At 42.3% G+C, this 27,788-nt stretch overlaps 1 protein-coding gene, 1 long non-coding RNA gene and 1 pseudogene across 3 annotated transcripts; all 3 read right to left on the bottom strand.

Moving 5' to 3' along the window:
* Positions 1-1,980: 1,980 nt before the first annotated feature.
* LOC120289613 lies at positions 1,981-9,721 on the bottom strand. The gene is made up of 2 exons (XR_005547668.1): positions 9,465-9,721; positions 1,981-2,619 (listed from the first exon to the last, which is right to left on the bottom strand). It is a non-coding gene; the product is annotated as an uncharacterized LOC120289613 (long non-coding RNA).
* Positions 9,722-14,441: 4,720 nt separating this feature from the next.
* Positions 14,442-19,935, bottom strand: LOC104445662 (annotated as a pseudogene).
* A 3,637-nt stretch (positions 19,936-23,572) lies between these two features.
* Positions 23,573-27,788, bottom strand: LOC104445661 (F-box protein CPR1-like). Of its 2 annotated transcripts, none has more exons than XM_039304739.1 (3): positions 27,445-27,788; positions 25,038-26,998; positions 23,573-24,934 (listed from the first exon to the last, which is right to left on the bottom strand). In XM_039304739.1, the coding sequence occupies exon 3, from the start codon at positions 24,819-24,821 to the stop codon at positions 23,874-23,876; it is 948 nt and encodes a 315-aa protein (XP_039160673.1). In that variant the 5' UTR covers positions 24,822-24,934; positions 25,038-26,998; positions 27,445-27,788; the 3' UTR covers positions 23,573-23,873. The 2 variants fall into 2 exon arrangements, with proteins under 2 accessions (XP_039160673.1, XP_039160672.1); XM_039304738.1 differs by having other exon boundaries at positions 23,573-26,998; positions 27,445-27,539; positions 27,668-27,788.

The raw sequence follows: 27,788 nt of genomic DNA, 5'->3' as shown, positions 1-27,788 counted from the left end.
CTACGGCCGGGCAGACTGTGCCGAAAGAAACAGCCGTCCGCCGCAACAACGCCATAGCACTCACATGACCGACCGGAGCCCGAGCGATTGCACGAAGCCGAAGTTGGCACCGTCGCAGAAGCCGGACCTGAGCACGCCGTGATTGACCATCGCGAAGTAGATTCCGGCAGCGGCGGCGGCCTGGCCACACCACCGTGCGCGCCTCGCCATCGGGGGCGTCGAGCTCCATGGGCTTTTCGAGGAGCCAATCGTGGGGGAGGGATTCAATTCCGGGATCGGGATGTTCGAGGTGGAATTAGGGATTTCATAGATGATAAAGCCTTTTTTTGGGGGCCCAATCCATTTGGCCTTTTTTCGCGCGGGAGTCGGTTCCCGCGCTTTTTGCCGTGGAAGGCGAGGAAAACGAAGGACAGCGCACGCCCAATTTTTCTTCCTAAATCACCGTGCCCCCTTTTCCCATAAAGAGTCCTATCCAATCAGGTTTGCCATTTGATCGAACGACCGTTCTCGAAAGAGGTCGGTCGGATCATGTCACAATCGAAACTCTGATCGGGTTTGTATTCCGAGCATTTGCCACTTCGTGCGAAGAGAAGAGGCTTTCTGAATGAGAGGCTCCCGCAATGGGTTCGTACTTGTGTGTGTGAACTGGGGGGTTTGGATCGAGCATTCAATGATAAAGTGCGAGACTCTCGTAAGTGATCAGTTCAGAGTAAATTAACTATCAATGCATTAATGAAATAATCATTTCATATATTTCGAAATGGGTCAAATTTCAAGATATCACGTAAAAGAGTTCACATATTCTATTATACATATTTAGTTATTTTCTGGTGGTGGCATTCTCCATAAATTATCCAGCAATTTGACATTAAGGACTCTTGCTTCCATATTACTGCACGATATCGGAAGGACTTTCGTGTCCCTTTGTGCCGACGAAAAGAGTGCTCACGAGAGGTCGTGGGGTTTCTTCTTTACAGTAGCCGCACGGTGGACTCCATAGGACAGTCGCGAAGGACGAAGGACGAAGGACGAAGCCCTGACAGTGACACTTTCGATGGTGTGCGGAGTTCTATACATGGTGAGTTTTAAATTGCCTTTGTCTATTTATTTTAGGCTTAAGTCTAAGCGTGAAAAACATTCAAGTGTGAGCAATTGTAACTAAAACAATATTAAACTTGATCCCATGATGATCAGGGGCAGGACTTTTAACCTAAAACTTGTCCCTTAGTTATTTGAAATCGAAATTTATTTTTGTTTAACCCTGACTTATCGTGTCATTGTTTCCAAGTGCCCCTCTATCTCTGCTACATCACCCATTTGACCGTCATTTCCACCTGTCCATTCCGTTGGTCTCCGTTGCAAGAAATAGGAGGGGTGCATTCAACAAGGGGGTGTATGACAAACCTTTGTTTCTATTTCAAAAATAATTTTTCTATTTCAAACATATTTCTAAAATAGAAATTCGTTTGGTAAACTCATTTTATTTTTCTATTTCAAAATAGATTCTTATTCCGAAATAAATTTGGAATAAAAATCAGACTTCTCTATTTCGGAATAGAAATGAGAAATAAAAATTCTTTTATTGTTCATCAACCGGTCCTTCATCCGTCGCCATCGACGACCGTCCGCCTGCCACCACCGATCGTCGGTCCACCGCCATTCGAAAAGAAAAAAATTATATCATTATCAAAAGATTATTTTTGCTTAGAAATTCTTCTAGAAATAGAAATAGAAATATCTATTTTTCTTCCAGAACCTATTTCTGAAACAAGATGGTTATCATTCATCCCTGAGAAACTAATTGAGTTTCATTGTCGGAGGAAATTTGCAGGCGATTCATACACGAAACCATGCAATACGGCTTTTCCAAACTGTAGGATATGCAATCCTTTGCTCTAATATTAATTGTAGAGTATGCAGCTTATAAAATATGCGTGGTGGTTACACGAGAGAATTGTAATAGATGACTCAAGACACTGGTTATACTAAAATTGCGGTATAAGTATAACACTCAAAATAAACAATCTGTTACAATATATTTTCTCTCTCACACCACGTACAAAAGACTCACACTCAAGCACACTCAACTATTCTATTCTCCCTTCTCGATCACGAAGGGATAACTTGCTCTGAGGCTGCAGTGCCTCCTGAGGCTCACACCTTGGTTTCTCTCTTGACAGACTGTGTCTTAATCTCTTCTTCTCTCAGCTCGTGTGGCCTGCCTTGCGTTTGCACTCCCAAGCCCTATTTATAGACATCTTCCACCGCCTGGACTCTACCGCCTTTGACTTCAACATGCAAGAGCTGAAGTTGAACTTTTCTTCTTGGCTAAGGAGTCAACAATTGTGGGCTGCAACTTTTCCTTCACGTTCAAGTTAGCCGGTTGAAGCTTGCTTTTCTGCTTCTTGAAGCTCCTATAATATCTTATAATGTGTGCCCCCCTTTTCTTGATCAGCTCGTGGCTTCTTCAAGAATTCTCTTCTTTGGCGGTTTAAGAAGTGGCGCTGCAGCACACTTCTCTTTGGCTTCTTATTATTATATTAGGTGTTGGCTCCAACAAACAGGTTCGACCGTGAAAAGGGATGCTGCAGTTTTCATATGGTTTTCGGACCTCAGAGTCTGCATCACGAAATATAATAGTCACGGCAACCACATCACACGACTTGGCCGTAGTTCAGTTGCTGCCATACCATGTACAAAGATTGGTCATTTCATATATCTAGATTTGAGGTACCATTGTAACATACTCAGAAACCGTGTTTTCCACTTAGAGGTTCTCGGATCGGATTCCAACGAGAGCCCAAAAAAGACATAGCGCATTGAAGTAATAGATAAAACTTATATTGTTCAGGGCATAGCATAAGAAAGCAAAGATACACTACTGCAGCCAGAAAAAGTGGAAAGTTTCATCTGTGACAAGTTGGTAAGTCTACCCACAAATATCAACATCTTTAAGCAAACAGAGTCATCCTGGGAAGTTGAATCCGCATCTTAAAGAAGTTCAGAAACAAAAAGCCACTAACATTGACATTTTTCAACACAAGTATGGCAAATATGCATTGACAGCATCAGACAAACATGACAATTCTCTCGAGGCACTTTTTGTAATTCTTGAATTTTTATGGTGGATTTTGCTTCTCCTCTTTCCGTAGTTTTTCCTGCAAAGGTTTTCCACATAAATCAGTGTCGTCTTTTATTCTTCTCAATTTTAATTCTATTGCAGTTTTCGCATTTGTCATAATGCCATCATACTAGTTAAGCTATAACTTCTGCTCACGTTTCATTTCTCCATGACCATGTCATACAAATGGGCCAAGACAGCATGCGTCATCATAAGACATTTTACCTAGAAGAGAAAAGCACTATCCGATGCTTAAGTACATTAGTTAGATACAACAAATTTTTGCCTGCCTCCAAAACACGACAATCTTGCTTTAGAAATTGACAACCCAGATTAAGTTATATTCTAGCAAATTCACTTATCAGAGTAATCACAGCTCAAAGGGATAATTCACTGCCCTTGCACAACCATGCCTCCATTAGCTCAGGAGTCATATGTGGACAAGAGGAAGGCAGTTTCTAATTAACTAAAAGATCAACAACAAGAGTGAAAATGAGAGGTGCGAGTAAGCCAAGTCACCAAAATATTTACCAGAGACAATATTTTGCAGACATTATATAACAGTGATAACTAATGGCAGGTATCAGTTCCCTGCTACTAGACCAAGCAGACTGACAATTAAATCTATCATTAAGCAGCCATAACGGTACGATGGATGGAATATGACCAGAATAGACTAACATACATCATTTTCCCTTAATTTCCGTAGTCTCAAACCTAACATGTTGAATGGAACATTAATTGCGATGAAGGGAACTTCATTCCTATTTATTGGTACGCTACGCATTAGAGCAATGAAAAATGTTTTCTTTTTCTTTTTCTTTTTTGGCTGTTTTAGCTCTTAGATGTTCTCTAACCTATTGTTTCCACAGAAACCTTAGTGAATGTGTTCTCCTCATAAGCATTATGCATAAACTCCCCTTCCATAACAGGGATTCTCCTTTTCAAACAGCTTTATTCTTTCTTTCATCAGTAAAAATATAAATAAAAACTATGTGTTTGTGAAACATAATTTGGAATGTAATCTTCAATTCCAAGTTCCCAATTCCCACATTAGTTCCCCTTATATCTCAATCATCTCCTTCATTTTTTGTCCATATTTTCAAATTAATTAGATCACAAAACTACATTAGCAATCTCCTTGACTTCCTAAAAGTGTTTTTTTTTTTTGGTAAATTGGCTTCCTAAAAGTTATCCTGTCCACAAAAGAGAGAGGATCCCATCGTCCCTCACATCAATTGAACAACTCTTCTTCCTCTAGAAAGAGCTGCCCTTAAGTGGGATATTCATCGTGTTCACATCAATTTCCTCGTTCCATCCCAAAAGCCGTGGAAAATTTTTTCTTTCGCTTCACATTTTCACAAACATTTTTCACAAACATGCAAGAAGGAGGAAGCAGTTCAAGCAAAATCCACTATGCTAACCAGGTTATTAAAGGTATGTCTACGAAGAATCTGAGATAGTTCAACACGAAAAAACTAGCTACTTTTCACAAAGTACTTACCCCTATCTTGGCAGTTCGTTAATACCACAAACAAGTTGCTGCTACAAAGGAGCTTGGCATGCCGTTCATATGGAACTGCTTGGCTTGATCTGTACCATTGTACTAACCGAGAGTCTTAGTCTCACTGCCCACTTCCACCAAAACTCGATGGTCATACTGGAAGTAAGCCAATGGCCGGACAGGTCGGAAACTCCACCAGTGGTCATGTAGCGAGAACAACAGATCCCCTGGTCGGTTGGATCCATATCGTCTCATAATCCACACATCGACAGCCTTGGCTCAACATAAATGGAAAGGAAAAGATGCTCTCGCAAGACGGCCAAATCCATGCGAAGCCTATTGTCTATAACATTCGGCAGGTCCACCTCCGCCAAACTCTTAGTACGAATATCAAAAGCCACCAACACTTTTGCCGAATCTCGCACCACTCCTAGAACCGTCGTCAAGTTTTGCTATCAGACTCTCATTTGGTACGATTTACTTACCCGTGATGAAGAGCCATTTAATAGCATGCTAGGAAGCAGCAACTTGTTTCTTCATATACTCGCACCTCAAGCGGTTCATGATCCTCTGCCTCTTCAGCGTGGATCCCCCGAGACTCTATGTCACACCCCGAACCCCGAGCGCGTCAACATCCCACCATGGTCATTCAAATGCGACATTCCCAGGTAGTGTCGCCGACCCCATTCATTTATTATTGCGCAAGCGGAACGTATTATAAAACCCCTGACAATAAAATACGGGATAGGAAAGCAGGAAGCAAAATCACCACATAACACTTTCACAAATCAATAGAATTACAAACAGAAGCCTACAGCCAAAAGTCTACAAAAGAGTGGCTCTTAAAAAAAGAACCGTCCTACGACCTACAAGTCGGACACGTTCTCCAATCCTTATGACTTCACCTCTTCAACTCCTCAAGGCCAACCAAAGCTATCTGGTCGCTCCGTCCACCAGGGACCTGAAATTTTAATCCCACAACCGGGATGAGACGATGTCTCAGCAAGTTCAACCCCCTAAACCCCTATTAGAAAGAAAATACGCCCCGGGTGGCCTAGCCACATCACACAAAAGACTTACCTCGCCTCAGCCTTTATCTGCAGGTTAGCACAATTTATATAAATCAACCACGTGCAATCATGATAACCAAACAACTGCGGCACAATCACATCATCATAACAATTCAACTACTTGGATCGTCTCGGATCAATCAACTCAAATTACATTACATGTCATTCTAGCAGATCAATCATTGCTCTCAATCACGGCCCCACTCGGCCAAATTTGAATTAGTGGCATCACGGCCCCACTCGGCACGACCTTTAAAAAAAGGTGGTAGATTACGGCCCGGTTGGGCGCGACCTCTAATAGGTGGCATATCACGGCCCCACTGGGCGCGACCTCTATCAGGTGGCATATCACGGCCCCACTGGGCGCGACCTCTATCAGGTGGCATATCACGGCCCCACTGGGCGCGACCTCTATCAGGTGGCATATCACGGCCAATCGCCCATTCATTTCCACACTTAGGATTTTATAAAGAGTCCTTATATATCGCAATCACACTCAATTTGCCACAACCAATCATCAATATTAAATTCTAAATGCACAAAGCAGCGATTGGCACGAAATTCGAGAGTTTAGGATCTCGACAAAATTTTCGGAATTTATTAAATAATTAAATTTATTCCGAAAATAATTAAATAATAATATTCATATTTTTCACGATCCACACTCAATTTATAATATCCAATCATCAATTTCAAAATCCAACTACATAGCAAATGATTGGCACGAAATTCGAGCAACCTGGGATCAAACATAATTTTTCCGTTTTTTTTTTAAATAATAATATTTTAATAATTTCGGAATTAATATAATATTATAAATTCCCAGAATTTCGAAGCAATTAAATAATTCAAAATTAAAACCCTATTATGTCACACCAAGGCTTTATATTAAAAATAAACATACTTAACTTTAAACTAAACACACTTTAACTTAATTAAACACCATAATCTAATCACTAACCAAATAAGCTAATTTAACCACCTAAGCTTACTTAACTTAGGCTAAGCATACTTAGGCATCATTAACCGTCTAATCAAGATTTAGTGAGTTAAACTCACCGGATTAGCGAGCCGAGCGGACAAAACGACGAGGACGACGAGGGGATCGACTTTCCTCAAGGCGGGCCGAGCATCCAGGCTCGGGAGGCGGCCGAACGGGCCAAATAGGTGCTGCCATACCCATTTTCCAGCCCTCGATTTGGGGCCGAGAAAGGGCCGCACGGCGGCGGATCGGGCGGAGGAACGGCAGGGAGGATTGGCGGGGCTTGGACAAAGGAGGCGGCGGCCGTGCGAGGCCTCACGGTGGCCGGAGGGAGCTCCGGCAGCTCCCGCACGAACGAACAACAGCTGGGACGACGAGCCGGCAAGAAGACCGCCAAGAAGCGCGGCAGCCGGCGCACAAGGACGGCAAATCGGCGGCGAGACGACGCGGGCGAGGATAAATGACTCCGCAACGGCGAGTAGAGCGTGGGTGGCGAGCGGCTCCTCCGACGCCGCAACTTTCGCAACTGGTCTTCGGCCGGTCGGGCGAGCGGGCGAGGCGAGCGAACGGCACGGTGGCGGCGGTGACGGACAAACGGCGAGGCTTCGGCTGGTGGCGGTTGCTGGCTTCCGATCGAGCCTTCTTCGGTTGCTGGATCCGAAGAAGCAAGGAGAAGAAGATGGAGAAGAGAGGCGACGGGAGAGAGGAAGAAGAGAGGGAGGAGGGAGAAGGAGGGGAGAGAGAGAGATGGGACCATTCCCTTTTCTTTTTCTTTTTTTCTTTAATCCCACAAAATGGCCCACCATGACATCATCCATGATGTCATACTCCACTCACTCAAAACTCCCACAACCTTATTCCAATGGGTTTAATTCCATTTTCCACCGGGGTTCAATTCTTGTACAACCAATTATTCAATTTCACATGATTCTCTTCTAATTGAATCAAATTGAAGATCATAAAATTAATCCAACATCACCACACTTCAATTCACATCTTCACTTGTCCATAGAATCAACTTAAGTCCCAAAAGCGCGACCAAAAGCGGGCCTACTAATTTCTCGAGCCAAATTAGCCATACCTTGATTAATTTGCCGAAAAACTCTACTTACATGAAAAATCTTCCGAAGATGAATTAATGATCCTAAACGATTTGCGACACGCCCGTACTTCCAATTTCTGAATTCGATCTTAATTCCACGGTTAATTTCACTTTGGCACGATACTAGCGCGGCCCAACCTACCGGGTAGCCTTTAGAAATTTTCATGCATTTGACATGTGGTTGATCATCTCAAGCCACAATATACATCTTTGAAACATTGCCGACTTTCGGTTGTCGAGGAAATCTCAAGGTTTCAAATACGAACACAGGGTACCCAATTGATAGAAAAGTCGGTCCAGTGCCTATCGACAAGAATCGTGTGATCTGGTGGAATCACCCACACCTGATCACATGCCTCTGTCGAGTCGACCTATCTTCGATCTCTAATTGATTTTTAATTGTGCCTAATGACCATTGCAGATTAGCTCGGTCGAAAGATCGTTTCCTGGCCAAATTCTCGAGTCTTATGCATTATAATTTCTTAACGACTTCACCCGATAGACTAGTCTTCACATGAGTGGCCGACTCAAGGAAAAGAACTATATGCGTGCCAACGAAATGCCCGTCTCAATTTATTGAAAATAGAATCGAGATGTCACACTCTACTCTATCGATTCCCTAATGGACGTGAATGAGAAAGAGTGGTGGCCATGAATCCGATTGCTAGGTTCTTGCCATCACGTATTTGCATTTCTAATGTGGACCACGACCACATTGCTCTATGGAGACCGAGATTTTAGGCTCTTGCCACCTGCAGATGTTGAGATACCCTGTGGATTGGGTCTTTTTGTTTATGAATTTGAGTATGATGGACTGACTAGAGAGTACGTGTTGCTAAGGGTGTTTCGGACCTTGCGAAGCCCAATTGTATCCGAAGTTAGCATCTATAGAAAAATAGCTAACACATGGAGGCGGCTTCAGGGATGCCATACTTTCTGGTTGAGCCAAGCAAAATGGGGTTCTCCACTAGATAATGAGACACGAGTCACCCCATCCATTAAGTAGTCACGTATCCTGAACAAACTCTCCCGTGATTCTTCTGATCAATATCCACTGATAATCGCACGCACGAACACCCCATTCTTGCTCATAATAAGTAATAAAGCAAAGATGCCCTCCAAGACAGCCAAATACATTGGAAACCTAAACTAAGCTGGTGTGCCTCCACGGAGTTTTCAGTATGAATATCAAAAGTCACCAGCACTTTTGCCGAATTCTGCATCGGGTCACGTCTCATTATCTAGTGCAGATGGCCGCCCAGAAAACCCCCATTGTGCGCAGATCAACCAGAGAGTATGGCAATATCCTGAAGCTGCCTCCATGCGTTAGCTCTTTGTCTATAAATGCTAACTGCAGATACAACTGGATTCTCCAAGGTCTGAACCAGCTTCAACAACACGTACTCTTCGCTCCTATCGTCATACCCAAATCCATAAACGCAAACAGGACCCAATCTATGGGGCTATCTCAGCAAGCGCTGACAACTCCTAGTGGACGGATTCCACATAGTAACCTGGCCGTCGTCCTCATTATAAATGCAAAGGAAGCCATGGCAAGACCCTAGCAACACGATCCGTTCCCACCCGAGAGGGTTCTCAATCTCCCCAAAGTCATCCGGGTGACGCAGACCGATACGGTAGAGGCTCGAGGAAAACATGGCGAAGAGGTAGACAAGGCGACTTACTGAAGAAACGTTCGTCTATCAAGCGACGCCACCGTGTGGACACGCACCTGGGCCGGAGCAGCAACTCCTTCGCGACTCGTTCCAATACATCGGTGATCAGCTCCGGCGGAAGGTCCGCCAGATCACAGGGTACTTCCATATGGCCAATCTAATCCACACAATCAAAGAAGAAGACCATGAGAAAACCTACTCATTTCGGCAAATCGATTTGAGAGAATCATCGAAGGGGGAAAATGGGGAAATGGGGGCCGTGGTTTTTCGCTTTTGAATATTTTTTGCTTCCCGCCTCTCAAATCGAGTCGGGCTCCTGGATCAGATCCTCGACCCAAAAATGATCTCGAGATTTCCCCATGTCTAATATGTAGCATTAGCGCATTCTCGAAAGAGGTCAGACCATGCCGCGAGCGAACTTATGGTCTCGTTTGTATTCCAAGCATTTGTCACCTCGTGCAAAGAGGAGGCTTTCTAAATTTGTGAGGCCTTCTAAATTCGTGATGGGTTCATGTGCGCATTGATGGATTGGGGTTTCCGATCAAATGTTCCGTGACAAAGTGCGAGATTCTTGTGGTAAATTCTTTGATCCTAATGTCGGATGTATTCCCTAAATTTGTAATATGTTTAATATAATCCTTAAAATTTAATTCAATATACAATGTGAGCTTTGAATTTTTTGTGCATATTCAATTGGATCGTTGAACTTATAGAAAATGCTCCATGTCGTTCTTCCGCTAATTTAAAATCAGAGACAACCATCGGATAGTTCACGTAATTTATGAACTACTTTTGTCGTGACCTACCATCGGGGAGGAAGTAGGTTTAGAAGTATTGCCTAAAGGATGGACCTAGCTCATGGCTAAGCACAAACTCTCCCAAACCCATACCTCCCGTGACATTGGAGTGTTTTTTAAAAATTTTGCAATGAGGAGTCGCCACTAATCTATTGGGGTCGGCTAGAAACAAGTGAGGCACGAGTATGCCACACCTCCTACGCAACCAAAGAATTTAGGGTCAGAAACTTGATTACACTAATTGACCAATTAGTGCCATTTCGGTACCTGATCTTATTCATTTTAAAAGAAAATATTTTTGTCAGACAGTTTGGATTGATTTTATACCTATCCACTAACATGTGAGGTGATTATGCAGATGCGCAATTATCAAAATAACAATCAACAACTAAAGGAAGCATTAAATAAATTGTAGGAAAAAATAAGTACCTAGCATTAAGAGATAAATAAATGACAATCTTAATTAGGCTAAGGGGGATACCATAATCATCTCATCGTAAGCGTACACTCAAGGGCAATTATATATGAGGATAATTAAGACCCTAAGATAAAGCCGTAAGGGCTTGTTCAATTTTATGCACTATCTTAGGCCGATGATTTTCCCACACCTTTTAAGAAAAACTGTTCAAAAACTATTTTTTATTTAAATAAAATTAAAAACATTCGAATTTTTTTTTAAATATATATTTTTTGCAATTTTTTATTCCGAAAATAGTAACTCAGGCCGGGCCCTCAGCCCGATTCAAATGTGGGTCAGATAAGGATTCATGAGTTTGGGGCATGAACACTAAAAGCCAAATTGAAGAAGTGGGTTCGATGACTTAAACCCATTCGGAAAAGGGCCAAGATCAAGCCCAAATTTATCAAAGGAAAACACTTAAGCCCACTTTCCCTAAGATCACTTTAAAACAACTTCCAGCACGTCCTAAATAAGCCCAGCTCCGAAAATAACCTTAAACCCAATAAACTAACCTAAGCCCAGCTTCTCTTTCTGCGACTCCTCCTTCCCGAAGTCATTTTTACCTTTTTATAGTTTTCTATTTTTTTTGTTTTGCTTTTTCCCTTTTTATTCTTTATCCTTTTTTTTTCTTTTTTTTTTTTTACTTCATCCCTTCCCTGCACCTTCCCCTTCTGCGACTCCTCCTTCCTGAAGTCATTTTTTGCCTTCTTTTCTCTATTTTTTTCTGGTTTTTCTTTTTCCTTGTTCTTTTTTATTTCCCCTTTGGCGTTCTTCTTCTTCCCGACGCTTCTTCCTCAATTTGCGCCATCCTCACCGAACTAAAAACAACACCACGGCGAACCCTCATCGGTGTTTGGAGGGTCGCCAAGCTACCATTTGGCGCTGGTCATTCGTTCCGACCGACGATGACCACTGTTGGACACCCATTCTGGTGACTACAAACCCATTTTTCGGCGCGAAGAGAAACGTCATCGACTCGAATACGCATGAATATTTCTCATGAACACTACGAAAACACCACAAATACGAGCAAAGCAAGCAGGACTCAGCGGGCATGGGAGCAAAAAACGAGTTGATCTTCCGTTGAAACATACACTGCTCTTCGGTTTTTTATTAAAGCATTTCATCGCAGGTTCAGGCCAAGATCATCACGCGATACACAAACACTATTTTGGATCGGCTCAGGAACAAGTTTATCAACATTTACCTTGAGTTTAAACAAAAATAACAAGCCTCAACCATAATACCAAACACAAACAAATATTTGCATAAAGCACTACAATAAGCACGTATACGCTGTATAAGGAATGAACACGAGCACAACGGAATTTCGGGAGGATCGAGACTGAAGCTCGTGCGAACTGGTCGACCACGAGCTCCAGCCCGACGCCCACCAAAAAAAAAAAGGGGCAGACCTACTCGGGAATGACCTACCTGGTTCGAAGAGGAGCGCTGCGGCGGACGACGGCTCTCGGGCGGACGATTGGCGACGGCGAAGCTTCCTTCAGTCTCACTCTCTCCCTTTGGCTCGCCCTCTACTCTCTTGAGCTCTCTCCAACTCTCTGTCCTTCGCCCCTGCTCCCTTCTGAGAGTCCTCCTCCGCTCCTTTTCTTCTCTCCGCGGGCGCCCGGCCTCCTGCCGTGCCTGCTGCCCTTGCCGGCCTGATCCGCGACCACCAACTCCAGCCAATCGTCCCCTGATTCGGCTGTTCCCCTGCTCCCCTCTGCTGTTGCTGCTTCTCTTCCTTTTAAGCTCGGCCAACAACAGGCTCGCATGGTTTCTGCCACTGCCAGCCTATCGCGGCCGCTTGATCTCCGACCCTGGGATCACGCCGTCCTCTGCATCCTCTGACCTCTTGTACGTTTCTCCTTTCTCCTTCTTTTGCAGGAGCGTGATTGGTGTGAGAGGAGGAAGAAGACTCACGCATGGGCTGGGCTGAAATAAAAAGAGATGGGCCGGCCCAAGTGCAAAAGAGAGAAAAGGAAAAGAGATAGGTCGGCGAGCCCACGGACAAAGAAAAGCCCTCTACTCGGCCTTATTCGATTTTCTTCTCCTTTTTTTTTCTTTTTTTTTAATTAGCAAACTTTTTGGAAAAATAAAATAAAATAATAATAAAAAATTATCATTAGTGATGCAAATATTCATAATGCTAAAACGTGATGCAATTTAGTAAATTTTTTTTTCTTTTAAAAAAATTCGAATTTTCTTTTTAATTTTTTTGTAAATTTTTTGATAAATTTTAAAATTAGTGACGCAAATGCTCCTAATGTCTATATGTGATACAATTTTAATGAATTTTTTTTTTGTTAAAGAGTTAGAAATTAATCCCTAATTTTTCAATGCAATTAATAAACACTTAAATAAATCGCCAAAATTTAGGTGTCAACAACTACTACATCAAATAACCTTACGACCACATTGAATAAATTAGAAGTTCGAGAAATACATTACACATTAGATAAAAATTCAACGATTATCTATGTCATTTTTTAAAATTTTAGGGATAGCTACTCTAATCACTCAATCTCACTCTTTTACTAAATTGCTATATCGTGAAAAGGTAAGGGGGAAAAGGAAAGAGAATGAGATGAATTAGCTTTTTAAATAGTTGGTTATGATTTCACAAAATTTCACATTTTATCAGTTGAATGATCTCGATTCGGTTTGGTTCAATTTCATTGGGTCAACAAAAGAACAATCATCATCATGGAGAGGAGTGTAAAGCCCCTCTGCTCAGTCCCAGCTGACGCTGCTTGCCAGGGCAAAAGAGTACAGCGCCTGTGGAGGCGAAAGCTCCGAGCTCATCTTCCAACTCCACGACACGCATCAGCTGTTGAGGAGGGAAATTCAGTCGCGCTAGTAAATCACGATTCGAGCAGATCGATTCGAGTGTGAGCCATCACAAATAAAAGACGAACTTGCGTCCTCATCTGTCTCATTCCTTTTAGAAGAAGCAAACAAAATGCCAAGCAACAGGATTGACAATGGCCTATGTAGAAACACTGATGATATGTCGATAAGAGATGAGCCATCCCCCATATCTCGGATGATCTACGATGATGACGCATATGTCCAACCAGTGGAGCTTCCAAATGTCGGACTTCTCAGTTGCATTAAAGATCAAGATACCGTATCGAGCATGTTTTAAGGTAAATGTCAAGACAGGTAAACAAGCTTAGCTCAAACATGCACTGGGCCAGTTGATCTGTCCATAATTTCATGTTCCAAAGGGGAATCCATTGGTCAATTCATAGAGTGAGAAAAGCAGATACAACATTGAGTGCTAGATCCAGGATGGTACTTGACAGAACAAATATTTGCTTTCCTGTAAATGCCAAGAAGACTTGCTTCCAGTTTTATGCACCATATCTTGACCTGTTCAATCCAACAGAGTATATCGAACCTTAGAACAAAAACGTGAAAACCGTGGGAGGTGAAATGAATCTAGAGCCTAATACAATTCTACATCTCCCGCCAGAAGAACTTGTGCTAACATGAAAATAAATCCCAGATAAGTGAAGGGAAAGAAATTCCAAATATAAAGTTCAAAACTTTACCAATTGCTCCTCAAACACATTCTCTATTACCTTGTCGTTCACATTCAAAATTATCAGATACAGAAACTCAGTGCTTTTGACAGTGCATCCGAAGGGAAGGATTGATTGCATCATCAAAGAGTGCGAGACAATTGAAAATCACCAAGAAACCTTTTCACCCTTCAATCAGTTCAACCTAGAATTGGATTACTGGATTACTCGCAGAGAACGGAAAGAGTTTGAAGAGTAATGCATGCGGGCTTACAAGAATCCGGGAGCACTAACTGTATCTTTGACAAAAATGAAGACCCAGAATTTCACAAAGATACAGTGCAAAATAATGGAAAAGAGTTGCAAAGACATTCATTATTCTTAACTATGACATCTGTAACGATTTCACTATATCATCTCTTTATACAATAACTATACAAAACCTTAAAATTGTAGATTGTTGCTCCCCTTTTTAGCCTTAGTTTTGTGAAGAAGTGACAGACTTCTTTATACAATCAACAATACCCTCACAATCTGCCTCAGGAAGTATGCAACCCAAGTCATCTTCAAAAGCATACTCTGGGTTTGAATGAGGTGACCGAAGCGTCCCATACATCTGACATGCCTTCATCGTCTTACAGTGTTCAGCTTCGTCGTCTCTTATGTTAAGGAACACATCGTACAAGTTCTCTGAGAAAGAGTAATAATACAGGAAAAAACCAAGTTTAGCTGATACATCATAATTGATCCTCAATGCTCTTTAGAAAGATTTAAAGCAAAAAATAGTTAGACAACCAAAACACAAGCAAGCTCCTGTAGCCTCTGACTATTACTAGTTATAACAGACACACCATCATAGACAGTATTGCTAACCCCGTGAACACTATTCACATGAAAAACAAGCTACGGCCTACAGTGCACCAGACAAGCTCTTTAACCTTCTTATAACTACATATAATGTGACACTTGGTATCGACTTATTATGAGCAAATATGTTCCTCATAGGAGCTACATAGGCAAAATCTCAGACTCAGACATGCAGCCAGCTATCACTTACCTATTTTTGGCCTTCGAGACTCAGGTGGTCTGGAAGTTTGAAATTCATCTGAACAAATTGATGAAAGATGTTAATAGTTAACATGACAAACTACGAAACAAAGAAAATTGGCCATACAGGAAAAAAACAACAAATGTGAAACGAACTTACCAAAGAGGTACAAGTCATCCCCAGTGTAGTATTTAACGGCGACCTCAGGTGCAGGCAACTTTTTCAATTCCTCTGCGATGGAACTGCCAGTCAAAATACTGTAGGCAAAACCAGATCTATCATGCATATATTGGCTAAAATTTACTCTTAAGGATGGCTTTTCATGCAAAAACATGATTGGTGTCACCCACGAGACTGACATAAAATGATCTAAAGATTGCCGGAAACCTCCAAGCTGATGTCAGGCAAGATGAGATAATGCAGTTCCCTGTCATGCCATCGGAACGAATTTTCGGCAATTCAAATTTTATCATGCAACACTCTTATTGCTAACCCATCACATGCAGTCTCAAACAACCACATAAAAACGCCCCTCTTCCTTTCTTCCTTTTTTGAATTCAAATGAGGAACCCTCAGTCACATGACTTCTATAAGATAGGTAAGTCCACCTTGCGTGCATCCATGTATAACTGCATCAGAATTGAATAAAAGAACAAATTGCAAGAGCTTCTGATCTCACCTCCCTGGGCCTTGAGAAATTTGTCATAAGTTGAAAACGCATGGCTCTCTACACATTCTGAAAAGTGATCTGGAGAATAGAAATTCCAAATACATAATTATTATAACCTGTTGAAAAATGATAATGTGCAACATAAACAACCCCCAACTCCCCCCTCCTCCCAATTAAAATCTGCCAGTTCCAGGAGAAGACTTAGTCTGGACAAAAGATATGCTTAAAGAAGCAGTTACTTGTGAGCTCCATGAATATGATGACAAAGCTTAACCTAAATAAGTAATGATCCAGCGACCAACAGCTTTGAGGAATCATTAATCTGCAGAAACTAAGGCATGACAGTTCTATAGAAGACATTTGCAAACTTACATGCCATTCTTGGGCTTAAAGCATACATGAAGACTGTCATCAAGTAGTAAAAGATGGCAATGTCTTGGGCAAGAAAGCGGTCAAATCACCAAGCATTCCCCCCTAATTCCTGTAATAGAATCATCTACCTTATCAACAAATGGAACCAACTTACAAATAAAAAAAAAATGTTCACTTTGTAGAGCTCTTATTAGAAAGTGGATATCTAGATATATGCATTCAAAAAGCATAAAGAAAGACATTACTTCCATGATAAGCAAATGGTGCATCTCATTCCAGCTTTCAGCAAAATGGACTTTCAAATAGTCAGCCCTCCTCCAACAACCAAAACTCTCATACATATGTAGAATTGACATAAAGGCTGCAAAAATAATAAAAAAATGACATTAATCATTATTCCCATGGAACATACACAAGAAAACTTCGCACTTCTTAACATTGTCATTTGAAATTGCCATATGAGTTTATTTCCTTTAACATGAAATGCATGATTACTCCAGTCCCTATTCTGATAACTTTGTGCTTGCCTCAACCACTATGCAACATGGCACCAGAGATAATATTGTTTCCATAAATACATTCAACCAACTCCGATCTTTTTACCCATTAACATCATAGAAAATTTCACAAAAAATTTATCATTTAGTTTTTGACTTTTTGGAAATATACTTCATCACGGGGTAGAGCAGCTTGGTAGCTCGCAAGGCTCATAACCTTGAGGTCACAGGTTCAAATCCCATCTCCGCAACATTTTTGTGATAAAAAAAATGGGTTTGGCTCTGTTAACGATCAACTAGTAATTACTTTTTTGGGGATAGAGGGACTTGAACCCTCACGAGCATACAGCATATGATGGAATGAAAAGCCATGATCTTCTTTATATAAGCTTGACAACTCACCAAAATAAGGAACTCTTGCAATGGTTTCCAGTACAAAGAACCTTGCATAGTGCCGTTCACTGTACAGAGTATCCAGAATCTTAATCACCGAGTCCTGGAAAAGATTATAAGCTACAGATATTAGTATAACATCTGTGCAACTGCGAAATGAAAAATCACAATGCCTTCAATCCCTAAAGTACTAATTAAGGCATGATGCCAATTGATATAACTACAAGACTGAAAATTCCATTTATATCTTCTCCTTCTAACAATGGAAACCTTTTTGTTTACCACCAAAGCTAACTATTTCTGATCGATAGTGCATCATATTAATTTGCTCACTCATCTACAGAGGAAAATGGGGGCCTTACTGTGAGAAAGATGTTAACAGATTGCTCGAGCTTAATAATCCATCTTTCTAGGTCACTGGTGGAAGAACCCTCAGATGCTCCATCACTGCTTCTACTCCTCTCCTTCTCAAAGATGCTCTTTGATTCAAATGACTCCTCAACAACTACTTTTTCCTCATTGTCTTGCAAAAACGCTGATCTTACAGTACAGCATTTTCTAGGGAATCATGAGAAAAATATATAAGAAATCTCTCAGATGAAGAAAAAGAATCAATCATCTATCTAAAACTAACCCTAATAACTGTAAATACAGGTGATAGTGTAGATGCATTTGGCACAACATGATGATTGATTTTTTGCTACGAGCTCCACCAGGCATTCAGTGGAGAAACCTCGTAGTGTACCAACAAAATGCTAGGCCACTTTATACATAATCGGTTTGGCTTCCACGATAACGATCGTGATGATATATGTCTGTATGCTTTAGCATTTGGCAATGCAACACTGTCATGTGTTAATGCATGCTTTTCCTTGCCACGATGAAGATTTCTTTTTCGGTATGCTTGGCCTAGCCATCCACCATGCGAATTGACAAACATGGTTATTTCCTCTGTTACTGGACGCCATACATGATATGTAGAATACAATGCCTAGTATTATTACTCTGTGGTATTCGATGCCTCAGTACAGGGGAGCTACTTAGAGATTATTTAGCACTTCTTCAGCTTAAATTAGATCCTCAGCACTATAAACATAGTCTACTGGATCGTCCAATCCACATGCTCTGAAAAAATTGGAAATCAAAATCTAAGAGAAAAGACCACTCTCTATTATCTTGCATGGTCAGATTCACCGGTATAAAGTTTTCGCAACACACTGCTATTGTGATAACAAATTCGATTGTATAAACCGCACAGAATTACACGGCCACAAATTGGCAAAACCCTTCGCTAATTCGGGCGGGAGATCACATGGGCAATTTCACACACGAAGGTGTCAAAATGCTTGATTACCCCCACAAGCGTTCAAGCTGTCAAGAAACCATCTTCAATGCCTAAAGATCAGAACCCAAACAAGAAAAAAGCAGGAATTCCCTCATAGCCATTCCACATTCCAGGCGCATAGTCAAAGACCAAGAGCCAGAGAAGGACATTCAGAAGGAGCAAAAACAATCGCAGCAGCAGGACAAGACAAAGGCCGCACGAAGCTGATCCTCCTCCCGAAGGGCGATCAACGGAAATAAGAGCGGATTACCTCGGAACCAGCGCGCGCGACGGGAGAGGACCGAAATTCGAAGGAGCCCGCGCGCCGAGCGGCGGCGAGAGGATTCCGGCGGGCCCGCGCCCTCGCCGCCGATGCCGGCGCGGCGAACGCCGACGAGGAGAGAGCCTATGCCATCTCTCTCTGTCAGCGCGTGCAGCTCCGCGAGTCGGCGATTGGTTCGAACGAGGGACGAACGAAAAGCCAAACGGAACTTGTCATCGCTGTTTAGGCTCATATTCCCTTCGTGTCGTGGCCTGCCCACCGTTTGATATTTCGAAAGGAAGACGGCAATTTTGGATGCATCTTTCTTTAGTACGTTTCTTCTTTCGCGTACGATGAAAGAAAAGAAGGCTACACGAAGTTGTTAACAACCCGTGGTCCAGGCTTGACCACCGAACCGGGCACACACCGGCCTTGTGGCAATGGGCCCGGTGGAAATGGGGACGCGCTCGGGGTGTTGGGCCCATGCCTAGGTCCTCACCCCGATCTGGCGAATTCTCATGTGGGACAAGGGGAAAATTGTCTATTATAATTATGTCAATTCAATTATAAATCTTTCAATTTAATCAATTAAATCATAAACTCATAAACAATTTACCAAAATATTCCAACTAACCAAGGCTGAAAATTGCTTGTGTAGGTGTTAACCATCTAACGTGACACGGTCAATGTTAACGTAAGTTTTTTTGAAAATCTGATTTCTTTTCTTTTATTTCCCTTTTCTCTTTGTTGGGCAAGGCCACCAACAGAAAGAAATAGGAAAAGTAAATAAAGAAAAAAGAAGCAAAAGTTCAAAAAATCGTATACATTAGTACCGTCATATCACGTCAATGATTTTCAATCAAAATTGATTGAAGAAATTATATTGACAAATTGTCAAAAGATTTAAGACTTAATTGGTTAAATTGAAGGGTTAAGACTGATTTAATACAAATATAATAAGTTTATGACTTACTTAATAATTTCTTTGTAGGATGAGCCGCCTGAAGAGGCACTAAGCAAGACATCATGCATAAGATACCCAAGACATAAGACATAGGAAGCTTTTCAAGCACAACAGCACATACCGAAAAGCTTTTCAAGTGAGGAGAGGAATCAACGAGAGCTTGCATTTTATTGCCTTGCCGCCAAGCAACCACTTCACCCACTACATGCAAACGACTCTTACGAACTCAGTTTAGGCTCATTTTACACCAAAAATTGCAAGTCACAATTCTATATAAGATACCCAAAGTTAAGTCTTTTCTTCAAGTATTTGTCAACCATTTTCCCTATAATCTCAGTCGAATATCTTGAGATTAGACAAAAATTCAAAATTTTCTTTTGCAACTTTCAATTAGCCTCTACAAAGTGAGCAGCAAGACATATGTAACTTAGATTTTGACATGAAATTCACATGTGAGTCATAAAACAAATCCTTAGAGAAGTATTGGAAAAATATTTTTTCAATTTACTTCTTTCCTCTAAATATAACTTATAATAGTCCTCCCTTAATGTGTTTCTTAAGGGGATTAAAAACTTTGGTTGGATTCTACTTATGAATTTCCGAAACGCCTCAAGTTCTACAAACTTGAATGATAATTTACCAATAATAAGCATCGCTACTAGATCTTTTTAACTAGCATCTTAATCAAATTTCCAAGAATCAGCTGAAATAAAACTATCAACCCAACAAGTTCATTCGAGACACTTTTTTGCCTTTTATCCACATTCACATATGAATAATTTTTACATATACCTAAATGATTATGCATCTCACTAGTCCTTTAAGCATTAGAACAACCAATAATAGCCCTACAATATAAATATTCGGCTTTGTTTTAGCTATTTTCTATCCTTTTAAAGTGATCCAATGCTCTAGCAAAACCTGACCGATGGAGGCCTCCGGAAGGGGATGGGCTGAAAATAAATGTCGACGCGGCATGGTGCTCCGACGAATTTCTCGGATCTGCAGCGAGTATTGTTCGCGATCGGGAAGGAAGACTGCTCGAGGGTTTCGCTGCAACGATTAGGGTTTCCTCAGCAAGTGAAGCGGAAGCCCAAGCAATCCTACTTGGGATCTCCTATACGCACGAACTCCAGTCGTCTCACGTGCAAGTCTTCGGAATAGGAACAGGAAAGTGGATTATTGAAAGTGACAGTTCATCCGTCGTGGACATGATCATGGGCCGGGCTCAACCAGATTGGAATCTAAAGGAGATTGTGCAGAGGTGCCGAAATGGGCTCAGCAGACATAAAGATATTTCGGTGAACTATTGCCCCCGCCAAACGAATGAAGCTGCGGACTGGATAGCAAGGAAACACCGCAATCGGTCTCTTCCACGTAATTGGCTGTTTTCCCCACCTATTCCACTATGGAACTTTTTATGTGCAGATATTTCCACATCTGCATCTTGTAAGTCTCCTCTATAATTAAGAAATAGAATGCTATCTTTTGACCAAAAAAAAAAAAAAAAAGTGATCCAATGCTGCAGATTTCAGCCTCTTTCTATTTGTATCACTAAATTCACTCATTATATATTTGGCTTTGCAAATGATGTCACTGCCTTGATAGAGAGATATACAAATGGGCGTTGTAACAATATTTCAACAAATTCATCATATCAGCAAGACCAACATTCAAAATATGTGGCAAGATGACAAAACAATTTTAAAAGGATTTCATTAAAGTCTACTAATCAACCAAAAATATCAAAATTATGTCATTGGTGACTAGACTCATTCTCTTTCTCTCACTACCAATGTTTAATACAACAATCCAAAACACACAAGCCAGAACAAAATTCTCATCAAGATTACCTTGCGAGGAGGTGCTCCCGACTAGATGACTACCCGGGATCACCGTTGACTGAGCATTACCTGTGCCGCCAACCCGAACATAAAGTGAATCATGTGAGGATGCATGACAAATTTGAGACATAGTAACCTTCAAGTTCCCTTATGCGATGCTGGTCTTGGCTTTGAAGACGCTTTTCCTTTGATTCTGCCAGTTTAGAACCTGACATGCAATTTATCCGCTGTCTCAATAGGGCATCCTCAAATTCTGCAAGTAAATCTCGTCTGCTAGAGTTAACGTGGTCAACCTGCATTAAAGGTATCACAAAACATGAATTTTAAAAGGGGGAAGAAATTCAATCGAACAAGCCAGCATTAGAAGGAGCAAATAGTGTTTCTTGAAAATTGAGCATGGTCAGTGATATAAGATGACATGATAGCTTCTAAATTACTCACAACTATGCAAAATCTCCCAATAGAGGTTGGACCCAAATACCTAATTAACAAGCACAACCATTATAAGGTTCCAACAACAAGAACAACCAAAATCCCAAGTGAAAATGATAACCAAAGAGACGTCGTATCTTGCAGAATGTTGCACAAGGAAAATTATGGCAATATAAGGAAAAAACCAAATTTACAAACCCCTTCACACCAACTGATTGTAAATGAGAAAACGTGGTAAAGTTAAGTCCCGATTTATTTATTACCCATAAAAACCCACACCACTTGTGAAAGTTGCCGTATTCTAGCCAATGCTGGCATCAGACAAGTCTACTCAACTCAATTCATCACATTTTAAAATCGAAACGTCGAGAAGCGCACGTAAGAGGAAGCTTTAACCACGACTTTACTTGAGTAACTCTTTAATAGGAGGTTCATACCCTAGTGCTTGAGTTGAAAGTGAAGCTCTAACCCTTTGCACTAAAAGGTTATTAAGGAAAACCACTGCAGTGATACTGGCTAATTAACTAAAAGGTTATACGGCAGATTGGAACTCACTTCCAGCGCTCCTAAAAAGAAGGGGCAGCATTTAGCTATCGATGTCGGGATTTCGTGCCTATTAACCAGTTAGATAGGACAGATTAGATAGGACAGAAAAAGGAAAGGAGCGTTTCGTTAAACTCGGTACACTGCAGATAAGCACGCAATCGACCCAGAACACCCAAGAGAAGAAAACATCAGAAATCAAGAAGTTGGAAGGCGGAAATCTTGAATACCCAAGAACCCGACCATGCAAACGATTCTGCAGATAAAGCTACAATTTCTTCTCAGCATGAGAGGGGCTGATTCTGAGTCGGCTTCGTCCGCTGCTGGGAGAAGCTGACGAGGGATCACGACGGCTCAAGACTGGACGTGGAGAGAGGAGATTGGATTGGGCGAGCAGCAACAACAATCGAGAACTTGGGTTTGGGGTTGCGGAGAAGGAAGAAGGACAAAGGAGAGACAAGCTTTGTTGCAGAAGAAACGGGCTCCGTCCCTCAGTCAGTTGCCATCCCTGTCACCGTCGCCGTCTCCATCGCCTTGCACCTCCAAGCCGACCAAGACGAGAGGAGATGGGAGAGAATTAAAAATAGGATTTGGCTAGTGGTTCATGCCCCATGGAGATTGGAGAGGATTTTATCGGTTTGTCGCTTTGATTTTGTTCGGTTTACCAACAAAAATCAAACCGATAAAAAAAATTGATTTTTAATGAAAACCGAATCGAATGAAAACCAAATCAAATTCAGTTTTTTTGGTTCGGTTTTCGATTTGGTTTTTGACACTCTACGACCCAACTAAAAAGAATTAGCTACTTTTCACGAAGTACTTACCACCTCATCTCGGCGGTTTGTTCATCATCATCTTACGGCGTCAGGTCTTGCAGTGTTCAGCTTCGTCATGTTATACAAGTTCTCTCACAAAGAGTAATAATACAGGAAAAAACCAAGTTTAGCTAATACATTATAATTGATCCTCAGTGCTCTTTAGAAAGATTTAAAGCAAAATATAGTCGGATATCCAAAACACGAGCAAGCTCCTGTAACCTCTGTTTATTATTCAGACACCCATCTCACTTACAGTTTCGTTAACCCCACGAACACTACTTACTTGAAAAACCAACTGCAACCTACTGCGTGGCAGACAGCTCTCGAACCTTCTTCTAACTAAATACAATGCAACACTAACCAGGTTATTAAAGGTCCGTCTACAAACAATTAGTCCAACAGGAAAGAGCTAGCTACTTTTCACAAAGTGTTTGCCTCCTCATCTCGGCGGGTCAGCGGGTCGTCCATCATCCATCGGCCGGAACATGGGCTCGCAAACAAATTTCTGCGTCAAAGAAACCTGGCATGTCCCCTACATCAAACTCGTCGACTGCATCGATCCGTAAATCACACCACACAAGAGTGGGATTCTCACCGCCCACGACCACCAAAACTCGATCACCAACCTGGGAAAAAGCCAATGGCCGGAGAAGCCCCATATCCCTCGGGTACTCAGCTATAGAGAACAACTGAATCCATGGTCCGTTCAATCCATATTCTCTCTTAATCCACACATCAACACCCTTTGGCGCATCATAAATGATAAGGCAGAGACACCCTCCCAGGACGGTCAAATCCATGTCACGCTTATTATCTATTAAATTAAGCTGGTCCACCTCCACAAAATTGTTAGCATGAAAATCAAAAGCCACCAACACTTTTGCCGAATTCAGCGCCCACTCACGTCTCATTATCCAGTGCACACGCGCGTGGCCATGCACAAAAACCCCCCTTTTGTCCATTAAATCCAGATAGTACGGGATCTCGATCTCCTGGAGCCGCCTCCACGCATTAGCTCCCGATCTATAGATGCTAAGTCGAGATTCGATCCGCTCTTCAAGGGTCTGAATCAGCCTCACCAGCACGCAATTACCATTCTCATCGTCATACCCAAATCCATTAACGCAAACAGAGCGAACCAATCCACCGTGTATCTGAGTATCTTCAGGAGGCAAGAGCTCATGATCCCCAGTGAACGGATTCCATATAGCGACGTCGCGGTCGTTCGCTTTAGAAATGCAAAGTAAGTCACGGCAAGACCCAAGCACCTTGATCCGTTCCCCCCCAAGAGGCCGAGGGTACTCTATATTCACCACGTCACCCGGGGAATGCAGATCCTTATGGTAGAGGCTCGGGGGATCCCTGCAGAAGAGGCAGAGGTGCGGCTCCACGTCACCCGGGGGATGCAGATCCATACCGTTTGGACACGCACCTACACCGTAGCAGCGACTTCACCGGCAATCAGGTCCAGTATCTCGGTGATCGAAGTGCTCTTCCAAAACCTCGCCTCCTTACAGCTCGAGACGAACTGCGACAAAGAAGATGATGATGATCCAGAAGGAACAGGTTCGCTTTGAGAGAATCGCCGGGGAAAAAGGGGAAAAAGGAGTGTCAGTGCCAATTGAGCTCACCTCCTCTTCTTCTCCTCCTCCTTCTCCTTCCTCTAGCCAGGAAAGAGAGAGAAAAGTTGGGGTGAGCGATATGAGGCGTGAAGAGGAAAGGTGGAGCAAAAATTTATTCCACCGGCACTGATGAATAATTGAGCATTAGGCGGTTCAACAATCGCCATCCAGAATACGTGTAAAGGGTAGCATATGAGTGAGCCTTTTCCTGATGCGTGTGGACGCGGCACTTGACTAGATCGAAAAAGGAACGAGATAAGAGAAGCGGAATATTCGGATTCGTCCTTGCAGCGTGGAACGGAGATCGCAGGGAACACCTCTACTACTCTCAGATATCCACACAATGTTCCCCAATAATTAACATTTGGCCTGACTTCAATAACTCGGACACTCTTTTCAGACTCATAATATCTGTAGTTCCAGCCGGTTTGCGAAGGACTTATAAAGAGCAAGGTCATCCATAAATAAATCACAGGAAAGTCATGTGTATCTGCCACTAAATGAGATACTTCGCGCCCCAAGTGAGTGCAAATTACGGATAGCAACAAATCACCAGTCACGGGACATTTGCTCAGGAAAATACTAGGCAAGCAAGAGCAGGATTATCATTGTCTTGCGAGAAGATTTATTAGGTTTCTATGGACAGTAAGATCTGCTAAAGCATGGCACCGCAGACATCAGACGCACTCAAAAGTGTCCTGGGTGCAAGAAAGCGAGCGGTACCGGTTTCCTATGAAAGCACACCTGTTCAATAATGGTTAAGGCCCTGTTCAAAAAAAAAAATAATGGTTAAGGCCATTATTCTTCTTCTTGATACATAAAAAGCCGAGCCCAGCCGCCATATTTGAATGGTATGGATGGGCCATCTATTTTTTTGGCAGCTTCACTGCAGGCAGGATGATTAACAGATGAAGTGATTTGTCGTCATCTCTGCTGCCTACCCTTTTTCTTTTTGCAAAGAGATATGTGGGATGACGTAAATTGCCCGGGAACTGTCCCATCTAAGTGAAGCTTAGACACCATCCTCGCTCCAGGCAACATGCAAGCAAGAGCATTAAGAAGAATGCGGCTAACTCATTGACAAAAACCCATGAGCCACAGCATTTAAAAAAAAAAAATTGAAACATATCTTAGCATTGTTAGATTTGTTTAAGAATTGAAGCACACCCAGTAACCTTTTTTCCTCCTCCTCCATCTTTGTCTTCCCTTTTCTGCTCCTTCGCCTTCTCCTATGCCTTATTCTCGCCGGGACGAGAGAGAGAGGGAGAGAGAGAGAGAAGGAGAGAGGGAGATGAGTCGTGCGTGCCGTGGTGAGGATGATGGAGGACATCTATTATTCCACCAATGCCGTATCTCTAGCATGTGGAAGTGACGCATTGGCCGGAACCGCCCCTACCCCACTACCCCTATGAGTAGAGCTTTGGACGATGCGCATGCGGACACGACTCTATGATTGGATAGCGAAGGAGGAAAACAACAGGGATTATCACTTCGACCCTCCAAGGCAAAGTTCACGCACTCATCTAGGCAAACGGACATCCACTTTGCATCCTGTCCTGCTCTCAAAGGACAACACCTATGATACCCCCATTTTTGATACCACGTTGTTTGGTTGCTAGCGACGACATGAAAATTGGCCGATTTGTGGTCTTTTCCACGACAAGAAATCGAGATTGGCAAGTGCCACATGGCTCGAAATATTGAACAACTCTATAAATCTCCAGTACGATACCCTAGCTTTCGATGCCGGCAAACCTGTGGTACTCATCAAAGATAGAGGACAAGCGCCGCTTCCGTAACTTTCTTAAGCATCCCACAAGACAACCGGTTCGGCGCCGCATGCCATCAAGGAGCAGATTGTTGGTCAACATTGGCTTATACCTCAATGTTCAAGAGAATAATGGGTAAACAGGGAACTAGGGGCACCCTCCCACGTTTGCAGTGGATTAAGACAGGGTGGTTCCTTACATCTGCAGTCACACGGCAAGAACCAATTACTTGAGTAAATGTCCAACCCGCAAGCTAACCACTTATAATGTGAAGTCACATTTAGAAGACTCTGCAGCTAATTCATTGACACAAAAGAACCCATGGGCCACAGCATTTATAATAAAATAAAAAAACAAAAAACAAAAAAAAAAAAAAACAAAATTGAAAGCATATCTTAGCATAACATCAAGTAACCAAACTTCATAGTCATTCGAAAAGGGGAAAATGGTATCTCCATAATTGCAATATCGCTTTGCTAGATTTGCTTAAGGATCCTTTACGCAGTGACACAAAAGAAGCCATTTATCATCAACAGCTACAGATTCCAACGGTTATAACCTCTACCCCCAATTGCCAATTCACATCGAACTATTAAATTCCGATTCCGACAATTCCATCACCACTCGCCAAAGTGCCAAAGCATTACCTTGCATCCATCGATCCCAAAGTGGAAAAGCCGAATCCCATTTGGCCTCCAGGAACTCGCTATTCACCTCCGGATAAGGCTCGGGTCACAAATATCTGCAACAATCCCACAAACCACAACCACGATCCGGCCACATTCAAGACCCACCCGGAAACGCCAATTCCTCAATGAGCAAACCGCGCAAAGAAAAAAAAAAGGCCACCTCCGGCGGCGCCACACTCACATGACCGACCGAAGCCAAAGTTGGCGCCATGGGGGAAGCCGGACCTGAACACGCCGCGATCGACCATCGCAAAGTTGAGCAGGGGGCACAAACAGCTCGTGCCCATCGCCGGGGGGGTGGT

This window comes from Eucalyptus grandis, chromosome 11 (genome assembly GCF_016545825.1).
Source record: "Eucalyptus grandis isolate ANBG69807.140 chromosome 11, ASM1654582v1, whole genome shotgun sequence".
In the NCBI taxonomy this organism is placed as follows: domain Eukaryota; kingdom Viridiplantae; phylum Streptophyta; class Magnoliopsida; order Myrtales; family Myrtaceae; genus Eucalyptus; species Eucalyptus grandis.
The sequence above is the reverse complement of the archived record's forward strand: the minus strand, read 5'-3'. Positions and strand labels throughout refer to the sequence as shown.

What these genes read in the sequence shown, in the direction of transcription:
- LOC104445661 (XM_039304739.1), bottom strand. Translation starts at nt 24,821, where the DNA reads ATGGATCTGCATCCCCCGGGTGACGTGGAGCCGCACCTCTGCCTCTTC.